General features: G+C 37.1%; 1 protein-coding gene across 1 annotated transcript; it reads left to right on the top strand.

Annotated features, from left to right (window-relative positions):
* The first annotated feature begins 13,047 nt into the window (after positions 1-13,047).
* Positions 13,048-20,718, top strand: LOC141499318 (cyclin-dependent kinases regulatory subunit 2). Its single transcript, XM_074202094.1, has 3 exons — positions 13,048-13,498; positions 19,434-19,561; positions 19,908-20,718. Exons 1-3 carry the CDS (start codon positions 13,440-13,442, stop codon positions 19,958-19,960), a joined length of 240 nt encoding a protein of 79 aa, XP_074058195.1. The 5' UTR covers positions 13,048-13,439; the 3' UTR covers positions 19,961-20,718.
* The last annotated feature ends 644 nt before the right edge of the window (positions 20,719-21,362 follow it).

The following is a 21,362-nucleotide window of genomic DNA, read 5'->3' as shown; positions in this document are numbered from 1 at the left end:
TAATGGACATCCTTGTTTCATTCCTGATCTTATTGGGAACAAATAATGTTTGCCTGGGTGTTAGGTAAATGCTTTTATCATTTTAAGAAAAAAAAAAGCTATTTATATTTATGGTTTCAAGTGTTGGGTTTTTTTAGGTTTTTTTTTTTGCAAGGCAAATGGGGTTAAGTGGCTTGCCCAAGGCCACACAGATAGGTAATTATTAAGTGTCTGAGACCAGATTTGAACCCAGGTACTCCTGACTCCAAGGCCAGTGCTTTATCCGCTACGCCACCTAGCCGCCCCTCAAGTGTTTTTAATAGAAATGAGTGTTGAAGTTTATCAAAATTAATTTCATTTTCAAAAAGATCCTTTTCAATCAAGTTCCTAACTTCACAATTTCAAGAGAGAAGATTTTGTACTTATAGATTCTCAATATTATTTTATGAATATTTAATATTTCAAACAATACTCTAATTTTCTTTTTTCCATGGCTAATTCTAATGCATATTTATTTTTAATTGATGTACAAACAATATTTTTATACATTACTAAAACATTCTTGTTTAAAAGTAAACATAATACCCCCTTCCCCTGAAAAATATAGATCTTCATGAGCAATAAAGGAAAGAGGAAAAAAAATAAATTAAATAAATGTGCTTCAGTCTGTGTTCCAACACCACCAGCTCTGTCACAAGTGGATCACATTCTTTATGAAAAGTCCATCATAAAAGCTATTTCCATATTTTTCCACCATTGCCATTGCTGATCGCAAATCCCTCCATTCATACCTCACTATTACCATATACTATATTTTCGCTCTCCTTTCACTCTGTCCCTCCTCTTAAATGTGCTGTAGGGTAACTGAGTGGCGTAGCAGACAGATCACTGGTCCTGGGGCCAAGAGGCCCCAAGCCCACCTATGACCCCTAAGGCCCAGCAACCTTCTGGCCCTGTGGTCCTGGACAGGCCATCCAATCCCAGCCCCTTGCAAGAAGTAAAAAAGAAAATGTGTTAAATCTGACTACTCTCCCCCATGGTCCACCCTCTCCTCCATCACTCACATCTCCCCCTTCCTTTGTCCTCCTTCTCTCCTTTTTACTCTAGATGTCTATACCCTATTGAGTATATATGTTGTTTCCTCTCCAAGCCACCTCTGATGAGAGCGAAGTTTCCCTTATTCCCCCCTTGCCTTCCCCCCTTCCATATCATTGCAATAGCTCATTGCAATAATAAAAAAAAATCTTATTATATGAAATATCTTAGCCTATTCCACCTCTCCTTTCTCTTACTACCATTACATTTCCCTTTTAGCCATTGACTCCATTTTTACACTATATTTTATCTTCAAATTCAGCTCTCTCCTGTGCTTCATCTATAAAAGCTCTTTCTACCTGCTCTATTAAATGAGAAGTTTCATATGAGTATTATCAGTATCATTTTTCTATGCAAGAATACATGCAGTTCATTATCATTAAGTCCCTCATATTTTACCCTTTTCCTCCACTCTCTATGCTTCACCTGAGTCCTGTATTTGAAGATCAAACTTTCTGTTCAGCTCTGGTTGTTTCAACAGGAACAATTGAAATTCCCCTAGTTCGTTGAAAGTCCATCTTTTCCCCTGAAAGAGAATGTTCAGTTTTGCTGGATAATTGATTCTCAGTTGCATTCTGAGCTCTTTTATCTTTTGGAATTATATTCCAAGCCCTGTGAGCCCTTAATGTAGTTGCTGTTAAGTCCTGTGTGATCCTGACTGTAGCTCCATAATATTTGAACTGTGTCCTTCTGTCTGCTTGGAATATTTTCTCTTTGACTTGGGAGTTCTGGAACTTGGCTATAATATTCCCGGGGGTTGTTTTGTTTTTACCTCTTTCCTGGGGAGATCAGTGGATTCTCTCAATGTCTATTTTGCCCTCTGCTTCTAGGATATCTGGGCAATTTTCCTGTAGGAATTCTTTAAAAATGATGTCAAGGCTCTTTTCCTGATCATGACTTTCAGGTGTCCAAATAATATTTAAATTATCTTTCCTGAATCTGTTTTCCAGATCAGTTGTTTTTTCAATGAGATGTTTCACATTTTCTTCTTATTTTTCATTCTTTTGGTGTTGAAGTATTGTGTCTTAATTTCTCATAAAGTCAGCAACTTCCTTTAGCTCCATTCTAGATCTAAAGAATTTGTTTTCCTCTGAGAGCTTTCTTATCTCTTTTTCCATCTGGCCAATTCTGCTTTTGAAAGCATTCTTTTCCTCAATAACTTTTTGAACTGTTTTATCCATTTGACTTATGCTGGTTTTTAACATGTTATTTTCTTCAGCATTTTTTTGGATCTCCTTGACTAAGCTGCTGACTTCTTTTTCATGTTTTTCAGGCATCTCTCTCATTTCTTTTCCCAATTTTTCTTCTATCTCTCCCTTATTTGATTTTCAAAATCTTTTTTTGAGCTCTATCATAGCCTGAGCCCAATTTCTGTTTTTCTTGGAGTCTTTAGATGCAGAAGCTTGTACTTCTTCATCTTCAGATTGAGTATTTTTATCCCTGGGATCATAGACATTGTATTTCTCAATGGTGTTCCTCTTCTTTTCTGTTTACTCATCTCCCCAACCTGTGCCTGGTTTTGGGGTCTTCCTGAGCTTTTGAGTATTATTGGGACACCCCCACACACAAGGATCTCAGTGCGTGAAGCTCTGTCTTCCCTCCTGGTCTGTGAATGACCATAAGTGCACCTCTCTGCCATGGGGCTGAGTTGGGGGGGGGGGGGGGGGATGCTGTTCTATGGGGGTCCTAGACTATGATCAGAGCCTCACAGTCCTGGTTCCAGGTAGAAAGGACAGACCTTGGAAGTCTCTCTCCACTCCCCTACCTTATACCCTATTGAGTATATATGTTGTTTCCTCTCCAAGCCACCTCTGATGAGCTTGAGCTGGGCACTCAAGGCTCAGTTGCCTGGAGGCTACTGCTTACCCTCTCTGACTGCTTCCTTTTCCTGGATCTGGGCTGTTGGGGCCACCTCTACTCACTGAGTGCCCTGAGGGCTGGGCTTCATGTGCTTGCTCTGGCAGAGGTCCCCCAGCTGATCTTCCAAGTTGTGCCCAGTGCTTGGGGGGGGTGCAGGTCAGGAAACTTCCCCCCACTGCCATGAACCCTGGCTCCCAAGTGCCCTGGGGCTACCTCCAGGAGGCTGAAGTTCCTTCACTTTGGTGGACCACCCCTCTAATCCCTGGAGCGGAGCCTTTCCTTTATTTTCCTGGTTACCTTGTTCTGGAGAATTGCCTCACTGGATCCCTCTGTGGGTTCTGTCTCTCAAAAATTTAGAGTCATAATTTTATGATTTTTGAAATATTATGGCAAGAGCACCTAAGAGAGGCTCTTCTGTTGCCATCTTGGCTCTGCCACAATACCTTCATGATGATACTTTTATCATTTTAAGAAAAACTCTATATTTATGGTTTGAAGTGTTTTTAATAGAAATGAATATTGTAGTTTCTCAAAATTAAATTCATTTTCAAAAAGATCCTTTTTCATCAAGTTTCTAACTTCACAATTTCAAGAGAGAAGATTCTCTTGTATTTATAGAGTCTCCATTACTATTTTATGAATGTTTATTATTTCAAACAATACTCTACCTTTCTGATGATACTTTATGGGGTGAGATTTGAGAATCAGAAAGTGCTATACAATAGTAAGATGTTTTATTAACATTATTTTTCAATTTATAATAATAATTATTATATGATAAATATATAATTATTAAATATACAATAATAAATGTATATAATGTTGTATTAACACTATTATAATTATAAAAAAGAAAGAAAGATCCTCCCTAAATATTATAAAACCTAACCTTGAGTTGGAACATTTCAAGTGAAATCAAGAAACACTATTTCTCTCTATTCAAATGTAGTAGCAAATAATTTTGTCAAGTATTGAAATATCAGTTCTATGTTTAAAGATAGTTTAGTTATTAAATTGGGACCAATAATGCAATTAGGAAAAATACTTATAAATGAGAGGGAACAAAGATTTTTTTTTAAATTACTTAATCGGAGTAACTAGGAGTTGCAGGGAGCTGGCCCTGGAGTTTGGAGGATTTGAGTTCAGGTCTGACCTCAAACACTTAATGATTACCTAGCTGTTTGACCTTGGGCAAGTCACTTAGCCCCATTACTTTACAAAAATCAAAATAATTTAAAATTACTTAATTTTTCAGGGATTCAATTTTTTGAAAACAAATGAAGAAAAATATTTTCTAAAATTGTTATAAATAACTAGACATGAAATTACTTTTGCATATCTACAATTTAATATTAAATTTGAATATTAAAGATTAGACTATTTCCTCTTACTATTAATGAATATTAAAATTGGAAATTATATGTTGCTAGTCTGGAAAAAAGAAAATAGTTTTAATTTAAAATTTTAATCTGTTTTAGTTAATATATATTTATACATATAGATAGCCCAGGGAGTAAGTAAAACTTTTAGGGGCTCTAACCTAATTCATGCCTTGCTATTGCAGGTAACCTAGATCCAGAAATAATTAATTATTCTGGACAAGTTCCAAAATGTTATCTATGGCCCAATATGAGTTTTTTCAAACCAAGTTTACTCTTTTCAATAATCATCTCTTTTTTGACTTATTACACATCCAGACATTCTCCGAAGAATATAGAATTTAGATTCCATCTGGGTCATTACAAAAAAAAAAAAAAATGAGCCCTGAGCAACCCTGAAAGCACTCAAGTGAACAAAAACATCAAATACAGAACAAGGAAACAGAAAAGCCTTGAATTCAAAACTATACACAGTCAAAACAACTCCCATTTGTAGGGGACTCCACCCTCTAGAGGCATATAATGTTCTCCTGATTTAGAGTATTCTCTGACTGAACTTTCTCTTCTTTTTCACCAAAAGGAGGAAATGACTCAGAGATGAAAAAGTACATAACAACTCCTTCTTGTAAGCCACATATCCCCAAGGACATATGAAACCTTATGGTCTCATAATACACATACAAAAAGTATTCAGGATTTCCAAAGTCAAGAAACAATACTCTTAAAAGAGTGGAAAATGGTAGGGGAGGAAGATGAACATGGGAGATGAACCAAGGATTTTGAATACTATGTCCCAGAGAAGAAAGTGATCCTGACAAATATGTGTTTACATATGTATCCATACATACATACATATATGCAAAGCACTTTGTAAACCTTTAAAGCACTACATAAATGTTAACTGTTGTTGTTGTTGTAGGGCATGGTGTTGGATTTGGGGGAAAAAAAAGCTTGTCTATAACCAATGATTTATTAACCAGTAAATTTACATAGGAGCTGAGGGTTCTTTACTATCTTTTTTTTTTTTGGTGAAGAACTAGACTTAGAGACAAAATCTGAAATTCCTGGAGGAAAACCTTGGTGAAAGCATGAATTTAGAAGAGTCAGATTAATGAGTATCCTGTAGATTGAAACTAATAATAAATCTTGAAGCTTTGTAAACCAGCTAAAATGATTGAATTTTCTAGGTCAAAAGGACCTTCAAAAATGTACTAGGGTTGGGTCCCAATCAGAGGGGGGTGATCATCTGGGATTCCCCACCCCCACCACCCCCATACACATACACTTTCTTTTCCTATAACAAGTCTTGATTTGTTTGTCAGAGCCATCTTGGTTCATCTCCCTTCATGGTCATAAAACTACTGTTACTACACATCTTTACAATTTAATCCTGGTATTTTTATGGAAATCATGTAGGTTCTAGTAAATATTAACTTTACTTAGATAAGTCTGCTATATAAAATGCACACATAGTATGTAGCATTTATGTGTATGTTTGTATGTAGATATTATGGAAGGTTTATTTTTTAAATATTGCATTTCATTCCACATGCTTTTTTTATTTCAAATTAACATTAATAAGCTCACATATCAGTAAAAAAGGACATGAACTATCTTATGAAGGTGGATGAGGCAACTAGCATTGCATGATATTGATTAATTTCAACTGAGGATGTACTTAATTCTTAGTCTAATTTGTCCTTATCTAATTAATCAACCAAAAAGCATAGGAATTAAATTAGAAAATAAGTGCCTATTATATGCCATTGTGTTAAGTATACTGTATTCAAAGATAAAGGTGAAACAGTCCTTTTCTTCAAGGATCTTACATTTTAGTGAAAAATAACCAGTACATAAATAGATATATACAAAGTAGATATAAGGTAACCTAGAGGCATTCCATTATGGAGAACATGTCATCAGGAGAAAAGCAAGAAAACAAAAGATGGAATAGTGTATAAGGAACAGCAAGTAGGTCAGTATGACTGGATTATAGTATCACTGAAGGGAGTAATGTCAGTCACAGTCAAAAAGCATGAATTTAGAGTTTATTATGTGCCAAGCACTGAAATAACTTTTTGGGGATACAAAAAAAGTAAATAATCCTGCCCTCAAGAAACTTCTAGATCAATTGAGGAAATAAGTAAATAGATGCATACATACAAATGATATACAGAGTAGATAAGAAAATGGCTCTAGCAGCTAAAGAAATAAGGAGAAACTTCCTACAGAAATCCCCCACAGGATTTAAGGGATTTAAGCTACATCTTGTTGTTACTCAGGGAATCTAAGAAACAGAAGTGAAGAAGAGTATTCCTGGCATGGGGAATGATGAATACAAGACAAAGAGATGAGAAATGGAGTATCACATGTGAAGAAGTAGATCAGTATGACTTGACTTTAGAATAAAGTGCGGGTAGTAGAAAAGAGAAGATTGGAAAGGTAGAAAGGGTGAGGATATGAAGAACTTTAAGTGCCAAATAGAGGATTTTCTGTTTGATCCAAGTGAAATACTTTACTTTTCTATCCTAAATTGCCACAGAATACTGCTGACTGGTTACTCCAAGCAGGACTGAAGATTCTAAAAACCAAATCTGTACTCCACTGCTAATAGAGCAAATTTGAGTTTGGTCTCCTATATTTGACTCACAATCATGGGATTCCTACTGTCAAGTATTCTTCTCCCAGGAAACTGAGAGAATTTCCAAGGAGCCACTGGAATTTATTCATTACAGCCCATTCAAACATGGGCTTTAGAAAAATCTTTTTTTCCCCCTATCTATTGGGAATATGGATTGGAGTGTGGACAGACTGAGGAAGGAGGATCAATTAGGTAGCAGTTACAATAGTCCAGATACAGAATAGGAAAGGCCTTCTATAAAAAAGAAAAATGGCATTTGAGCTGAGTTAAAAAAGATATCAGGAATGTCAACAGGCTGAGATGAAAAGTAGTCAATGCAAAATCCTTTGTTAAGTGATGGAATAGATATGGCAAATTAGCTGATATTGCTGGACCAAAGACAGGATAGGAAAGAAAAATCAAGTATAAGGAGCTGAAAATTTGGAAGAGGTCAAGCCATGAGAAGTCTTATATCTGATCCCTGAGGCAACATCTTGACAATGTAAAAATCCCTCAGCTACTTGGTGACCTAATATTAGAGTCTTCAACTCTTCAAGGGCATGGCTTCTTAAAGTGGATAGTCTCATCTACTGTTGAAACAATTGGCTGTTGTCCTTGGATAAGAGACACTGCATCTTTGTCCAAAAGTACTGCATTTAAAATTGTAAAAGTATTTAGTCTTTTCCCTTGCCTTTTGCCCTTGAACAAGGAATATTTTCTTATTCTGACCATAAATCTTGTCATTTGCATTCTAAATGCTTCTATTTTCTCCCTTAACTGATACCATCCCCCACCCCCACCCCCTTCTCTATCTTTCAGTTTCTGGCGAAATACTTTACTTTTCTATCCTAAATTGTCACAGAATACTGCTGACTGGTTATTCCAAGCAGGACTGAAGATTCTAAAAACCAAATCTGTACTCCACTGCTAATAGTAAGAGCAGATTTGAGTTTGGTCTCCTATATTTGACTCACAATCATGGGATTCCTACTGTCAAGTATTCTTCTCCCAGGAGACTGAGAGAATTTCCAAACAATACCACACACACACACACACACACACACACACACACACACACACACACACACACACACAGTGTGAGTGTGTGTGTGCATAGTCTATTAGGCAAGTGTGTATTCTAAAGAGAAGTCTTAGGAGGAAGGTAAAAGGTCATAAGAGAATGATTTCTGAGAAATCTCTAAGATTGAGCCTGGTCTAAGTAAACCAATGGATTACAACTCCATTACCAAAATGTCACAAATTCCAGACAAATCTACAAATTTGTTACTCTCTCACCCTCCTTCTACAGGACTTACCCCATTGGCCTTCCTCTCAGTTTTTCTGATTCACTCTTTCCCTGATATCTATAGATTTGTAAACTCCTTGAGGGCAGAGGAAGTTGTTTCATTTTTGTCTTTGAATCCTGAGAGCCTAGAATAGCACACACTGAATGATTTTTCATTTTTTTAATGGGGGGGAACCTCTTGATCTTACTTGTCTCTTTTCCCCCATATCTCACTTCTCCAACTGATCTGGATCTATAACTCTAATGAAACTGCCCTCTCAAAAATCACTTCCAAATTAGAATCTAAAGGCCCTTTTTTTAGTTGTCATTCTTTTTGCTCCTTCTGAAGCAGTATTTAATAATGCTGAATACCACCCTCTCTATCTGTGAACAAATGTTTAGCTATTTAAAAGATACAAACTATTTTACTACAAGACTTATAGAATTGCGAACTCATCCAAGGTTTGATTTAATCAAGACAGTGTCATTTATAAATACCTTCTTGAAGATCTCACTAGTATGAATGACTGATTATTCACTCTTACTTCTAATACTGTTCTTCTATTAATTGTTTCCTATTTATCCTGCATATAGCTTACTTTGTATATATTTGTCTGCATGTTGTCTCCCCCCATTAGACTTTAAGTTACTGGAAGTGACTGTCTTTTGTCTCTTTTTGTATGCATTGTATTTAACAAATTGCCTGGCACTTAGTAGGTGCTTAATAAATGTTCATTGGTTGATTGATTGACTGGGGAAAGGAGGAGAGTATGTGTATTAACAATCTGAAGAGTAAAATCTAGCTCTGCTTGAGTGGAAGTCACAGAAATAAAAAGAGAACATCAAATGAGAGAGGGGACAATTCACAAAATATTATTCTAAGAGAGTTAAGAGAACAAAGGAAATAAACAGCATTTATAGATGCAAGAACACTTCCAATAGATAAGCACTAGAATAACAGATTCCATATTACAATTGTGACTCCAAGGGCCATATACATGTTGAATGTTCCAGAGCAAGAAATAGAGAGTTGGTTGTTAAAAAAGCTTTATCAGCATACAAGATACTGAAATAAGGCCAGGCAAAGATGTCAACTGGGGCTTGACCTCATCTTCAATAAGTCTATCCTAACTAAATGTGTCACAATATTAAGAGACCCCCTGTTTTCCAAAGTTAAGACCCAGTAAGCAAGCTGTGCTCTGAACTTGGCTAACAAAAATCCTTTGCACTAACCCTCTGGCAAAATTGCATGAATAAAATTGCTTTGACCTGCACCAAGTGTTCTCTGAGCTCAAACAAGCTCTGAATAAGCTCAGACAAGTACCTATGTTCCAGTCATGAAGCCCTACTATGATTCAAACTTGTCTCATTGGTGCTATTACCTCTCACTTGTTAGAGCCACATTTCACTATGTAACCATTTGGTTTAAGTTTTGAGATCTTCCTATCTTGCCTCCAGTTCCCCAACCTAGGAGACAAACATGTGTCTAATTTGCCTTTTTTGCTTTGCTAGCAACATGTTTGCTCTATTCATTTTGTGTATTTATACTAATATATTGTTTCCCTCAATTTGAAATTAAACTTCTGCATGATTCCTGACTCTTGTCTCTAGACTGCTCTATTCAGCTCCAACCATCCATTGGTTAGAGGCTGGTTCAGTTCAGTTAACACTTTTATAAAAAGTTTATGTTTTCTAAGTGATAAAATGGATAGAGTCTTGGCCTGGAGTCAGGGTGTCTCAAGTTCAAATATGGTCTCAGATACTTGCTAATTGTGGGACTCTGGACAAATTATTATCTCCATTTTACAGTTGAGGGAACTGGGAGAAACAGACAAACTGAGACAAACCGTTTGTCTCAGTTCCTTCAACTGTAAAATGGAGATAGTAATAGCACCTCCCTCCCTGGGCTATTATGACGAACACAATTGTAAATGCATAGCACAGTGCCTGCGGTATAACAAGCACTATATAAATGTTAGTTATTATTATCAGCAGAAGAGAAACTGAGGTGGAGGTGAAGGAATGGGGAAGAGCAAGTAGGGTCTGACTAGTCTATTCCAACTAGATTTCATATGGAAGTAAAGATTAAGAATGTAGATTGCAATGAGTTTCAGAACAGCATCTTAATTGACCAGTATTTTTCAATCTTTTTTATAGTAGATGTTTGAGGATACCTTTAAAGCTAATGGAACTTGGACTTGGTGATTTGAGTGTTAAAAAAAAAAAAGCAACAACACCTGAGATAATATAACAGGATAAGCTTGAGACTCCCTAAGGAGGTTGATATAAACAGGAAAATGGGTCACTATGAAGCTGGTATGTCCAGACAATTCACTTCTCATGGGAGAGCAATGACTAGAACTAATTCCAGCCTCTTCAAGATTCCAGATGGATTACTTCAGACAAGTTGAAACTCAGTATCTATAACCTTTGACCATTCTAGATTGAAATCAGAAAATAAAAGTGTCAGTGAGCACTAACTTTAGAGCATTAATTTTTCAACCTCTAGATTAGATCCCGAAGTAGTCTACCTTGGAGATGCCCTAATAGTAGAAAAGTAGAAAGACATTAAAGCTGAAAATATTGTACAAGTACAAGAAATATAGGCATGTTCCTTCTTCATGAGTGGAATGTAGGATGTACCCAATAAGAAATTCAAAGAATTTAGTTACAGTGTCTGCCACACACTAAATACATAACAAACAGTTGTTATAATAACTATCACTGAGAAATTCAAAGATTATGTACATGGAGCAGAAGTCCAAGCATGTACTGATGATAATACACAGACATATTTGACCAGTGCCAAGTTGTAGAGATGGGTAGGAGAACTGGTCAATTATTTCAGCATGTATCACAGGGCTGGAAAAAATAATTTGCATAGAGATGTTTTGTCCAGATTGACAGGACATCAGAGCTGTATTAATGCCAGAAGGAGGCTGGAGAGCTATTTAGGAAACCCAATGACCTAGAATATATCTGATATTGCTACTAGGCCAATACCTCAAAGAGATCAAAGACAAAGGCAAACCATTTTTGTTTTGGGGGGTTCTTTTGTAACAATCCAAAACTGAAAACTAACACCTGTAAGGAATGGCTAATGACCAAACCCTAGATTAATTTGTTACGGGTGAAGCAGAAGAAATAGTTACACTTAGATTCAAGTGACAACACTAGAATTTGGCTAAGCAAAATTTTCTTTGCATGTAATTGCATATTTCATGTTGTCTGTTAATTACTAAATTTTACTATTTTATTGTTTGACTGCATACTTTATTGTGTTCAAATTATAGCAACATGTTTGCTCTATTCATTTTTTGTATTTATACTAATATATAAAGTTAGACTTTTTCATATAGGTCTATTGTTATTTTCTAGCTAACTACCATTTCTTTGTTAGTTATGTTTAGCTTGATTATTTATGGTTAATTGCAGAATACTCTCTCTCTCTCATATATATATATATATATATATATATATATATATGTATGTATTTTGGGGTTTTTCATGTTTGTCTGAATGTAATTTAGAACATTTGTCACTGAAGTTACCTTCGGGTGGTCTCTATAACCAGTATAGTCAAAAAGTGTTTATTTTTTGTTTTCAATGACAATGTTGGTTATCAGGGACACAGGGGACACTTGTTTTTAAAGCATTACATAGTTTTGCAATTGAAGTTTATTCCAGGTTCCAAAATATTTCAATGTATTATTTTACTCTTAATTTAATTCTATAATGAAACCAAATTGTACTTGCTTCTGTTCCTCAAACAACTAAAATATATATATTAAAAAAAAAACCCAGGGAGCAGCTAGTTGGTGCAGTGGACAGAGCACCAGCCCTGGAGTCAGGAGTACCTGAGTTCAAATCCAGCCTCAGACACTTCATAATTACCTAGCTGTGTGGCCTTGGGCAAGCCACTTAACCCCATTGCCTTGCAAAAATCTAAAAAAACAAAACAGGAATTTATGACATAACACCTTTTGCTCCTCACACAACTAAAATATTAAAACATGTACAGGAATTTAAGTCATAACACCTGTGATGTTAAAGCAATTAAAACATGTGCAGGAATTTAAGTCATAACACCTGTGATGTTAAGCAAACTAGATTTATGCTGAAAACTTTTTTCTGGATCGAAATCAGAGTCGTTTCCTTTTATTTTGCACTGTCAAAAACTTGTTTGCAAACTCTGTCCAATTGTTGCATGGTATATCTTTCAATGAAAAAGAATTTTGAAACATTCATCCGATAAATTGATGAAACTGTAACTACCAATTAACATTAAAAATCCTCATGATAGGCAAGGACTTTTTGAAAATGATGCATATTTAATCACATTGCTCGAGCAAAAAGATTTTTTGCAACAGTTTTAAGTTATTTTTTCAAAATTTCTATTTTCATCCTTTTTATTTTATATTTTATTCATAATCTAATTGTATAATGACAGTGCATGATTGTAAATCGTTTATAATTATCCATAAGTCTAATTAAAATGAACGTTTCACAATGTATGCATGTACATGGGTTCGTATTCTTGGAGGGTAGAGGGCTCGAAAAGGTTCTCTTAAAAATAACCAGGAGACTACATTACATCATTACCGCTTCCAGGCCCCCAGCACAGCCTGAGATTGAAACCCAGGAAGCGGTTCGTTAGGGCATCCGCACCGCCCCTACCGGCCTCAACGGCTGCCCTCGCCTCTAACGTCCCACCGCGCACGCGCACGCAGAGCGAAGCGCAAACGGCGACTACAAAGCGGAACTTCCCCAACATCTAGCCCCGCCTTATTCCTCCCCGTTCCCACTTAACCGACGAGCTCCTCCTAGTCCAACCCCTGACCCTAGTCCGGTGTGCGTCATAGCTCCTCCCGCCCCCTGCACACCGCTTCCCTACGGGCCTGCTAATTTCACAACAGGCCTCTGATTGGTCAGTCGTGAGGAGCGGATGAGGAAATGAGCCTCCGGGGTTGGGCAAAGCCGGGGGGCAGAGCAGTGGGTTCCACCCCTTCCGGAGAGCGCGCGTGATGAGTGGTTGCCGCTCGCGTCCAATCAACGCCCGGTTATTGGATTCAAATCAAGACCCCTGGGGGCAGGGAGCTGCTAGCAGTTAGTTGGAGCTCCCGCCGCCGCCGCCTCGGCTCCCCGGCTGCGCCCCGGCTGCGCCCCCGCTGCTCCCGCTTGTCGCCGGCGGAGCTCCGAGCCACCCTGCGCCGCCGTCAGCATGGCCCACAAGCAGATCTACTACTCGGACAAGTACTTCGACGAGCACTACGAGTACCGGTGAGGAGGCTCTCTGGGGCGGGGGGCGGGAGCCTGGGGGCCGGCTTGGAGGGGCCTCCCCACGCCGCCCCCTCGGCTTCCCTCCTTTGTGTGGAGGCGCCGCTCCCGCGTGCCGGGCCCGGCCTGGGCGACGGGCTGGGGACGCCCCGGGCCCGAGACGGGAGCCTTGTGCCTCGGGGGAGACGGGGCCTGGGCTCCGCTTGGGCTGGAGAGGCGGAAGCCGGAGCCTTGAAACCCTGAGCGCCGATGCGAGCCCCTCTTAATCTTGGGTATCAAACCGGCCCCCACGTCACTCCCCTCTCGGGAATATCGCATTTAGGGCTAGGTTTGGGCAGGAAGAGAACCTGGAGGGAATAGAACGCACTCGTTTTACAAACTGGGAAACTGAGGCCCAGAGGCGAGTTGCAGCCGGGCTCATTGAACCCTCCAGAATGGATGAGGTTCTGGTGGGGGAGGGGTGTCTCTCAGTCCTGAACAATGGAAGCTTCTTTTAAGACGATAAAAACACTTTAGTGCAATGGTTAGGACCCTGGAGGTAGAAAAACCAGTCCAGCCTCTCCATCAGACGGGGCTTGGATCCTAGAACACTTTGAGACGCTTTTTTCTCCTTTTTTTACAATGAGGGAGTCGGATTCCCATTCGTTAATCGATTTTCCTAATTTCTGAATTAAGCTATGGCTGTTTTGGCTTCAACTTCAGTTTTAGAGTGACTTTTTGTCTTCACCCACACTAAAGGTATTCCAGCTAAGCCTTGAGTTTAATAGGGGTTTCGTTTATGTTTTGTCTGCATTCGTTTTTTTAAATAGTCCACCAGCTTTTATAGAGAACCTCCTTCAAAGAGCCAGCCTCCTTCCAGAAACTTCTTAGAAGTAAGCTGGGGTTCCCCAGAGGCCTTCCATCTATTTATATCCAAGTTTAGATGTTTGAAGAGGGTTTGGGAACTGAAGGCATTGGAGAAGTTCTCAGGTAAAAAGTGGCTCTTGGAGCCTTTAAGGAAACTCAGGATTCCGAGGTTATGAAGACAAAGGTCCAGATGAGAAGGAAAATCCACAATCTCCCCATCCAACCAGAAAACAAAAAAAAAAAAAATCCTGTGCTTTGCATTTCGTGAGTTGCTAATAGAAGGGAGCTCAGAAAGCTTAATTAGTGACCAGTTCACAAACCCACAACTAGAGTGGAAGAATTCACAGCCATGCTAAGCTTAGATAACTTTGCATTTTTCACCTTCACAGCTATCTCAGATAAATCAATCCACCTAAGCATTTATTAAAGCAGATTTACTCTTTAGAGACCTGTCTGACATCTTGTCTGAAGAATAGCTATTTTAAAATTTTCTGAGTTAAAAGGATATATAAAAGACTTAAGTTGATAGCTATGTTCTTGTGGTTGTTGACTTGTATTTTAATTGCCAGGAACTGGTGAACCTTTAGCCTTTAATATCGGTAGACAGCAATATAATGACCTGTTGATAAGAAGTAATTTAATCAAGATCTTTACTTTTTGAGCCACACCAGTAATTTCATTGGTGTAGAGAACTACCTAGCCAAGGACATTTCTACAAAGGCAGATTAGTGACTAGCAACTGAATTTTAGAGGGTTAAGGTAAATTTAAATCACTTACCTAAAGGAACTTTATATCTTTACATGATAAATATAACAATAGGTCAGTAATATTGCTGTATTTAAGTTCCATATCACTCCCTGTGAATTAGAATTTAGATCTTAAATTGGTGGAAACTGCCTTGTGTATTTTGTAAACTTGTCCACATAGTACTTAGGGTACTTTTTGAATTTTGCACATGCATGCAACTGTCAAGGCCACAAATATACATGCAAAGACCTCTTGAAAATATTTAATAACATTATTCTTCTGTTAAATTAGCATTAGGTAACTCTAAACTAATAGGTTCATGACCCAGTATAAAACTTAACATTAATCAGATATTCTTATTGATGAACTATTTAGGAAGTATCTGAGTTTGGCATTTCTGCATACATGTACATAGATATTTGTAAAGTTTTTTACTAATGCATCAGTGATTGTATGTAGACTACAATTTAGCCCCAAATTTTTGAGGAAATAGCTAGTGAAATTTAATATCTGTTTTAGTTTTGTCCCTATTAATCAGACTTTTTGTTAAGTACCTACTATGTCCTGGGCAAGATGACTTCCAAGCAAAGGGATTTAACTATTGACACCTAAGGACTGGGTAACATACCATAGACATTGCAAAGCATTTGTGCTTCTCAGTTGTTAGAAATAGTTCTTATTCCTTTAACTTAGTTAAGTAAATGAGTTAACAAAATTGGTCAGGGAGCTCAAACATAGGATTGTAGATTTTAAATTGTAAAGTCCACTGGGGATTATCAATGTTTACTTTATTTATAATGTTGTTAAAGTAAGATAATCCTTTTGGAAGAATGGTTTAAGAAGCCAGTCAAAACATTCTGTGGAAATTGGAACCACCTCTTAAAAGTCCACCCTGAATTTTGCATTTGGAGAAACTGACATTATAAAAGATTAACTTAAGACTTTATTTTATCCTAGAGTAAGTGAAAAGTAATCATGGCTGTCTATGACTAGACAGAGGAAGTACCTAAGGGAATGTACTCTTCAGGAAAACACTACTGGTTCTAAAAGTGGCAACAAAGAGTGAACAGCAGAGGGAAAGTGTGGTTTGTTTAAAAGTATTTTACTTTGATTAACTGTTCTAGGAGCTGTTTACCTATATTTATTGGTGGATTACAAAAACAGGGATTGAGCCTGATCATCCACTGTACTGGGATACTTTGCCAACTGTGTAAATCTTAAAGACTAGTCCTTCACTTAGAAGAATTGCAAAAGAAAAAGGGGTTGAAAAATAATGGGTAATATAAGAGGAAAGTTTTCTCCACGTGGTCATGCCCTTCTCATCCCATTAATTCTGAACCCCTGGTTGTCATCATTCAACCCCATTTTTCTACCCCACCCTTCACTATTTTCTCTATTATTCCCAACTCCTCTCTCTTTCTGACCCCCCTCCCCCCATCCACTTTAAACCTCTTGAGCTCTGGAATGCCTGCTCCATGAGCAACAAACTTTGGTCTTAATTTTTTCCTTTTGCAACTTCATCAATCTCCTGGCTCTCACTGAAAATCTGGCTTCTTCCTCTTGATGACAAAACCTAACCTGGTCAACCCTTAACCACCCAGCATTCTCAGTTATTCCGCTGACCAGTGGAAGTTAGGGGAATTGGAATTCTCCTTGGATACCTGGGTACCATTTCAAGGCAGTTCCTCTACCACCATCATTCAGTGTCTCATTTGAGATTTAACAAAATCTGGTGTCAGCCTATTAAAATTCTGGTTACTTCTGTCTGCTAACCTCCAAAACACCTTTTCCCCAGAGAGTCCAGGGCCTTGATGCATCTTTCTTTCTTCTCCAGCCCTAAACTAGCCATCAGCATTTCAGACTATCTCATCTATTTATAGAGGTGGCCATATTCTTGTTCTTACTGTTATTATACAGTCTGTGTTCTTGAACTCTGAAATTCCCTATCTGATCACTCTTTCACACCATTTCTTCCTTTCCCATGCAACTCTAAGACCTGTTTTCACCATGATCCTCAATCTTTCCATTCATTTCTTTCCTAGACCTTCACCTCTTACACTAGTCTTCTGTCCCTTTTTCCTTTCACTAATCTTGGTCCTCTCCAGCCAAGCCTCAGTGTGGTCACTTAGTCATTATAGACAATTTTGGAGCATTAATATACCAGTCTGTGATTTAATTTCTCAGTTGCTTGTTGAATTCGATGATGTATAATTACTTATTAAATAACCTGTTCAAGATACTGTGTATATTGTTTTAATATAGATTTATTTTAATATAGATTTATTATGTACTTAGTCTTATGAGACAGGAAAGTATGGCAGAATTCTATTACTTTCCCTAGTCTCAGCTGTCTTTCAGATGATATGAGAGCATGTGTGTGCGCATATGTAAAAAAAAAATAGGCCCAGAGAAGGAAAGTAAATTGCCCAAAATCAGTTAAAGTAGGATGGGGGCAGCTAGGTGGTGTAGTAGTAGATAGAGCACTGGCCCTGGAGTCAGGAGGACCTGAGTTCAAATTTGACCTCAGATACTTAATAATTGCCTAGCTGTGTGACCTTGGGCAAGTCAATTAACCATTGCCTTAAATAAATAAAAAAATTTGAAAAAGATAGGATCTAAACCCAAATCAATTTACTCCATATTCAATCCTTTCTTATCATCATTACTAATATTTTGTTTTTAAAAGTTTATATAGGAAGAACACATTCCTGTTTATAACCCCTTCACAAACCTTCTGCATATACAAAGTTGGGGGGGGGGTCTTAAATTAATCATTTCAGCCTTTGCTTAAAGACAGTGGGGCAACTACTTCCACTTTTGGATAGCATCAAAGTTTTTCCCTGAGCCTAAATTTTCTTTTGTAACTTGTCCCTATTATTTCTAGTTCTCTTCTGTGGGACCAAGTGAATTAAATCTAATTCAGGTAACACCTATCACCTATATCTTCTGCCTAAACACTCCAGTTTTCCAGTTCCTTTAACTTATCTGAACTGCCATGATCTTGAGCACCTTTGGAAACTTTCCAGTGTTTAAGGTTTCTTGAAGTACAATTAACAGCAATTAGTAGTACAGTAGATAGAGCAGGACTTTGGAGTAAAGAGACAACCTGAACTCAGATCCAGCCTCCAAGATGCTATATGACCCTGGATGAGTCACTTACTTGTTTCCTGTAAGCTGGGAATAAATAGCACCTAAGGGTAGGGTCGTTGTGATGATCAAATATAATATTTGTAAAATACTTAGCACTGTGTCTGTTACATTAGTAGGTTCTATGTAAATGCTTATTTCCACTTTTATACTTTCCTTAATTCCATAGAAAGTATTTCTAGCTTTCTAGCAATTCTTAAGACTTCTTTTTGTGAAGTTGATTATTTGAATCCACATTTTAAGATTTTTCTATTTGTTCATTTTTAAATATTAGATTAAATCCTGTGTCCCAACAAATCAAGTTCCTTTTATTTATTTATTTGCAAGGCAAATGGGGTTAAGTGGCTTGCCCAAGGCCACACAGCTAGGTAATTAAGTGTCTGAGGCTGGATTTAAACTCAGGGACTCCTGACTCCAGGGCCAGTGCTCTATCCACTGCGCCACCTAGCTGCCCCCAAGTTCCTTTTAGTATGGGATCTTAATTTTTGGCTTCAAATATGCTGGCTGTCCATCCTGAATTCGGTGTCATAGTCTGCTAATGCTACTTAAACCTTTAATCCAGGTCATGGATTTAGAAAAAAATATTAGACAGCATGACAGCCAAGAACAAACCCAAGTCCCTGGGGCATTCATTTGGATATCATGTTAACATTAATGATTCCCTTGGGTCTAGTTATTCAATTTTACTATCATTTGGCTTCATGTCTTCGTGTTTTAGAATTGAGAGGCATCATGGAACAATAGGAAGATCACTGAATTGGAATAAGAATTTGATTCAGAACCCATTTTTACTATTTACCATCTATCTGATCGATACACTTAATTTATTTGGACCTAAATTTCTTTACATATAAAATGAGAACCAAACACTTCTGGGCTTCCTTTTAATTCTTATTTATAATCCTATGTTCTTAATTATAGATTGTTAATGAAGATATGAAGAAATCTTGCAGTCCTATCTCAAAGATCCTATGAATTGTCAATTGTCATAACCTGAATTATTTGAATTATACTTCTTTAAAATACTTGGAATCACATACAAGAGACCTGAATTTTGCTTTTTGTTCTTTTGTTTAGCAAATCTGTGACTTTGGGTTAAATTCATTTGACTTTTGGGCATTAGCTACCCTATTCATGAAGCATCTGACTTAAAGAGAAAATCATTATTTCATGTACTTTTAATTTTTCTTTCAATAGGCATGTTATGTTACCTAGAGAACTTTCCAAACAAGTACCAAAAACCCATCTGATGTCTGAAGAGGAATGGAGGAGACTTGGTGTTCAGCAGAGTCTTGGGTGGGTTCATTATATGATTCATGAACCAGGTATGTTTAACATTGAAATATAGACTTCAAATTCTTAGTTTTGCTTAGCAGTCAGCATTTCTAATCAACTAGGATAACAATGGATACATTTATGTGGCACTTTACATTTTTTAAAGAATTATTTTGTATTTGTTTTTTTCATATCTCCTAGTTACATAGGTCCTTTATTAATTAATAATTATTAATGGGTCCTAAAAATAATTTGACTTTTCATTCTATCCACACTTTTCTATGTCACCCATATTCTTATAATAAAGATGATGATGATGATGATGATGATGATCAAAAGTTGACTATTCTTCCTATCTGTTTTAACAATAATTTTGTTGTATTTTTTCCCCCATAGAACCACATATTCTGCTCTTTAGAAGACCTCTTCCAAAAGAACAACAAAAATGAAGTTTATTTGGGTTCTTCACTTAAATTTTTTTTTCAAACTATGTATATGTGTATATATGGTAGTATTCAGTGAATACTTGAAAAAAATGTACAAATCATTCATCCATACCTGTGCATGAGCTGTATTCTTCACAGCAACAGAGCTCAGTTAAATGCCACTTCAAGTAGGCTGCTTTACAATGTTTAAGATACAATTTTTCTCTAGTCAATTTTCTCTTTAATATAAGTGCCTATTTGACTTCTCCTTGAATTACATTTGTTTAATAAAGTTCATGTGTTACATGTATGTCTGAGTACTTGGTAATTGGGGTAGGTGTTTATGTTCAAATTTTCCACTGTTAATTTATGAATATAATGTACAGTTTTTTCCAATTGTTTTAGAAAATAAAATCCAAGGAAATAAACTTCAAAAACTGTAGAAAAAAGTTAAATGAATGTTAATCTGCATGGTACAGTAGAAATCACATTAATTTGAAAAATTGCTAATAAAACTGGAAGGTCACATAGGCTAGTTTTTTTCTGAAAGCCAGTGAAACAGTCCTCTAGTCTGAATTGGCTCAATTAAACACAAAACCCAACACAGAATAAAGGTTTCTCAGGATTGATGAACTTCTGTGGGAATTTTGTGACTGAGCTGGCTGCTATGACACATGGAGGGAGGCAGGGGTCTAGAGGGCAAGTTGTCTCCTGTTGAATCTGCATCTTTAATAATTATTCTTTCCTTGCTATTGTTAAGTAAACTTTTGTTAAATATTAAATGGCCTTCAAAGTGTCTCTTTTCATCCCATTCCCACACATGAACTAAACTGACTTGAGTTATGCTTTACCTAGAACATTTAGGAGACTGGTACAGACCATATAATAACATTGTAGATAAAAGAGCATGCTGCAGCTAATGAAAACTATGGATCTTATAATTGCAATAAGGCATTTCCCCTGCATTGACTTGTAATTTAGCCCATTCTAAAAAGAACATATGCACTGTCACAACATTTGTGTTAACCAAGGTTGTTAAAAGCTGGATCACCATAAGGAAAAGGAAAGTAAACTGGGAACCTAGTACCTAGATAACCAATAGGAGTTAGCCCTTAACGCTTTATAAAGATTGCCATGAAAGCAAGGGGTAATACTGATGAGAGGGGAACATTAGTCTTGACCAAATAAATCCCATAGAAAATTTAGTCATGATTAAGAGCTATAAAGAAAGAAGATAGGAAATGTGGAGCTATTAAACCTAATTTTATTTTTTTTAAAACTAACTTTAAAGATTGAGTGGACTAAAGAATGACAGTGAGATAATATATCAAAAGCTATGGGATGCAACAAAAGCTGTACTCGGGAAAATTTGTTTAAATGCTTAGATCAATAAGATCAGTATGGATATACAATTTAAGAACAAATT

Source organism: Macrotis lagotis, chromosome X (genome assembly GCF_037893015.1).
Source record: "Macrotis lagotis isolate mMagLag1 chromosome X, bilby.v1.9.chrom.fasta, whole genome shotgun sequence".
Taxonomy (NCBI): Eukaryota; Metazoa; Chordata; class Mammalia; order Peramelemorphia; family Peramelidae; genus Macrotis; species Macrotis lagotis.
Note: the sequence above shows the minus strand (reverse complement) of the source record. Positions and strands in the feature narration are given on the sequence as shown.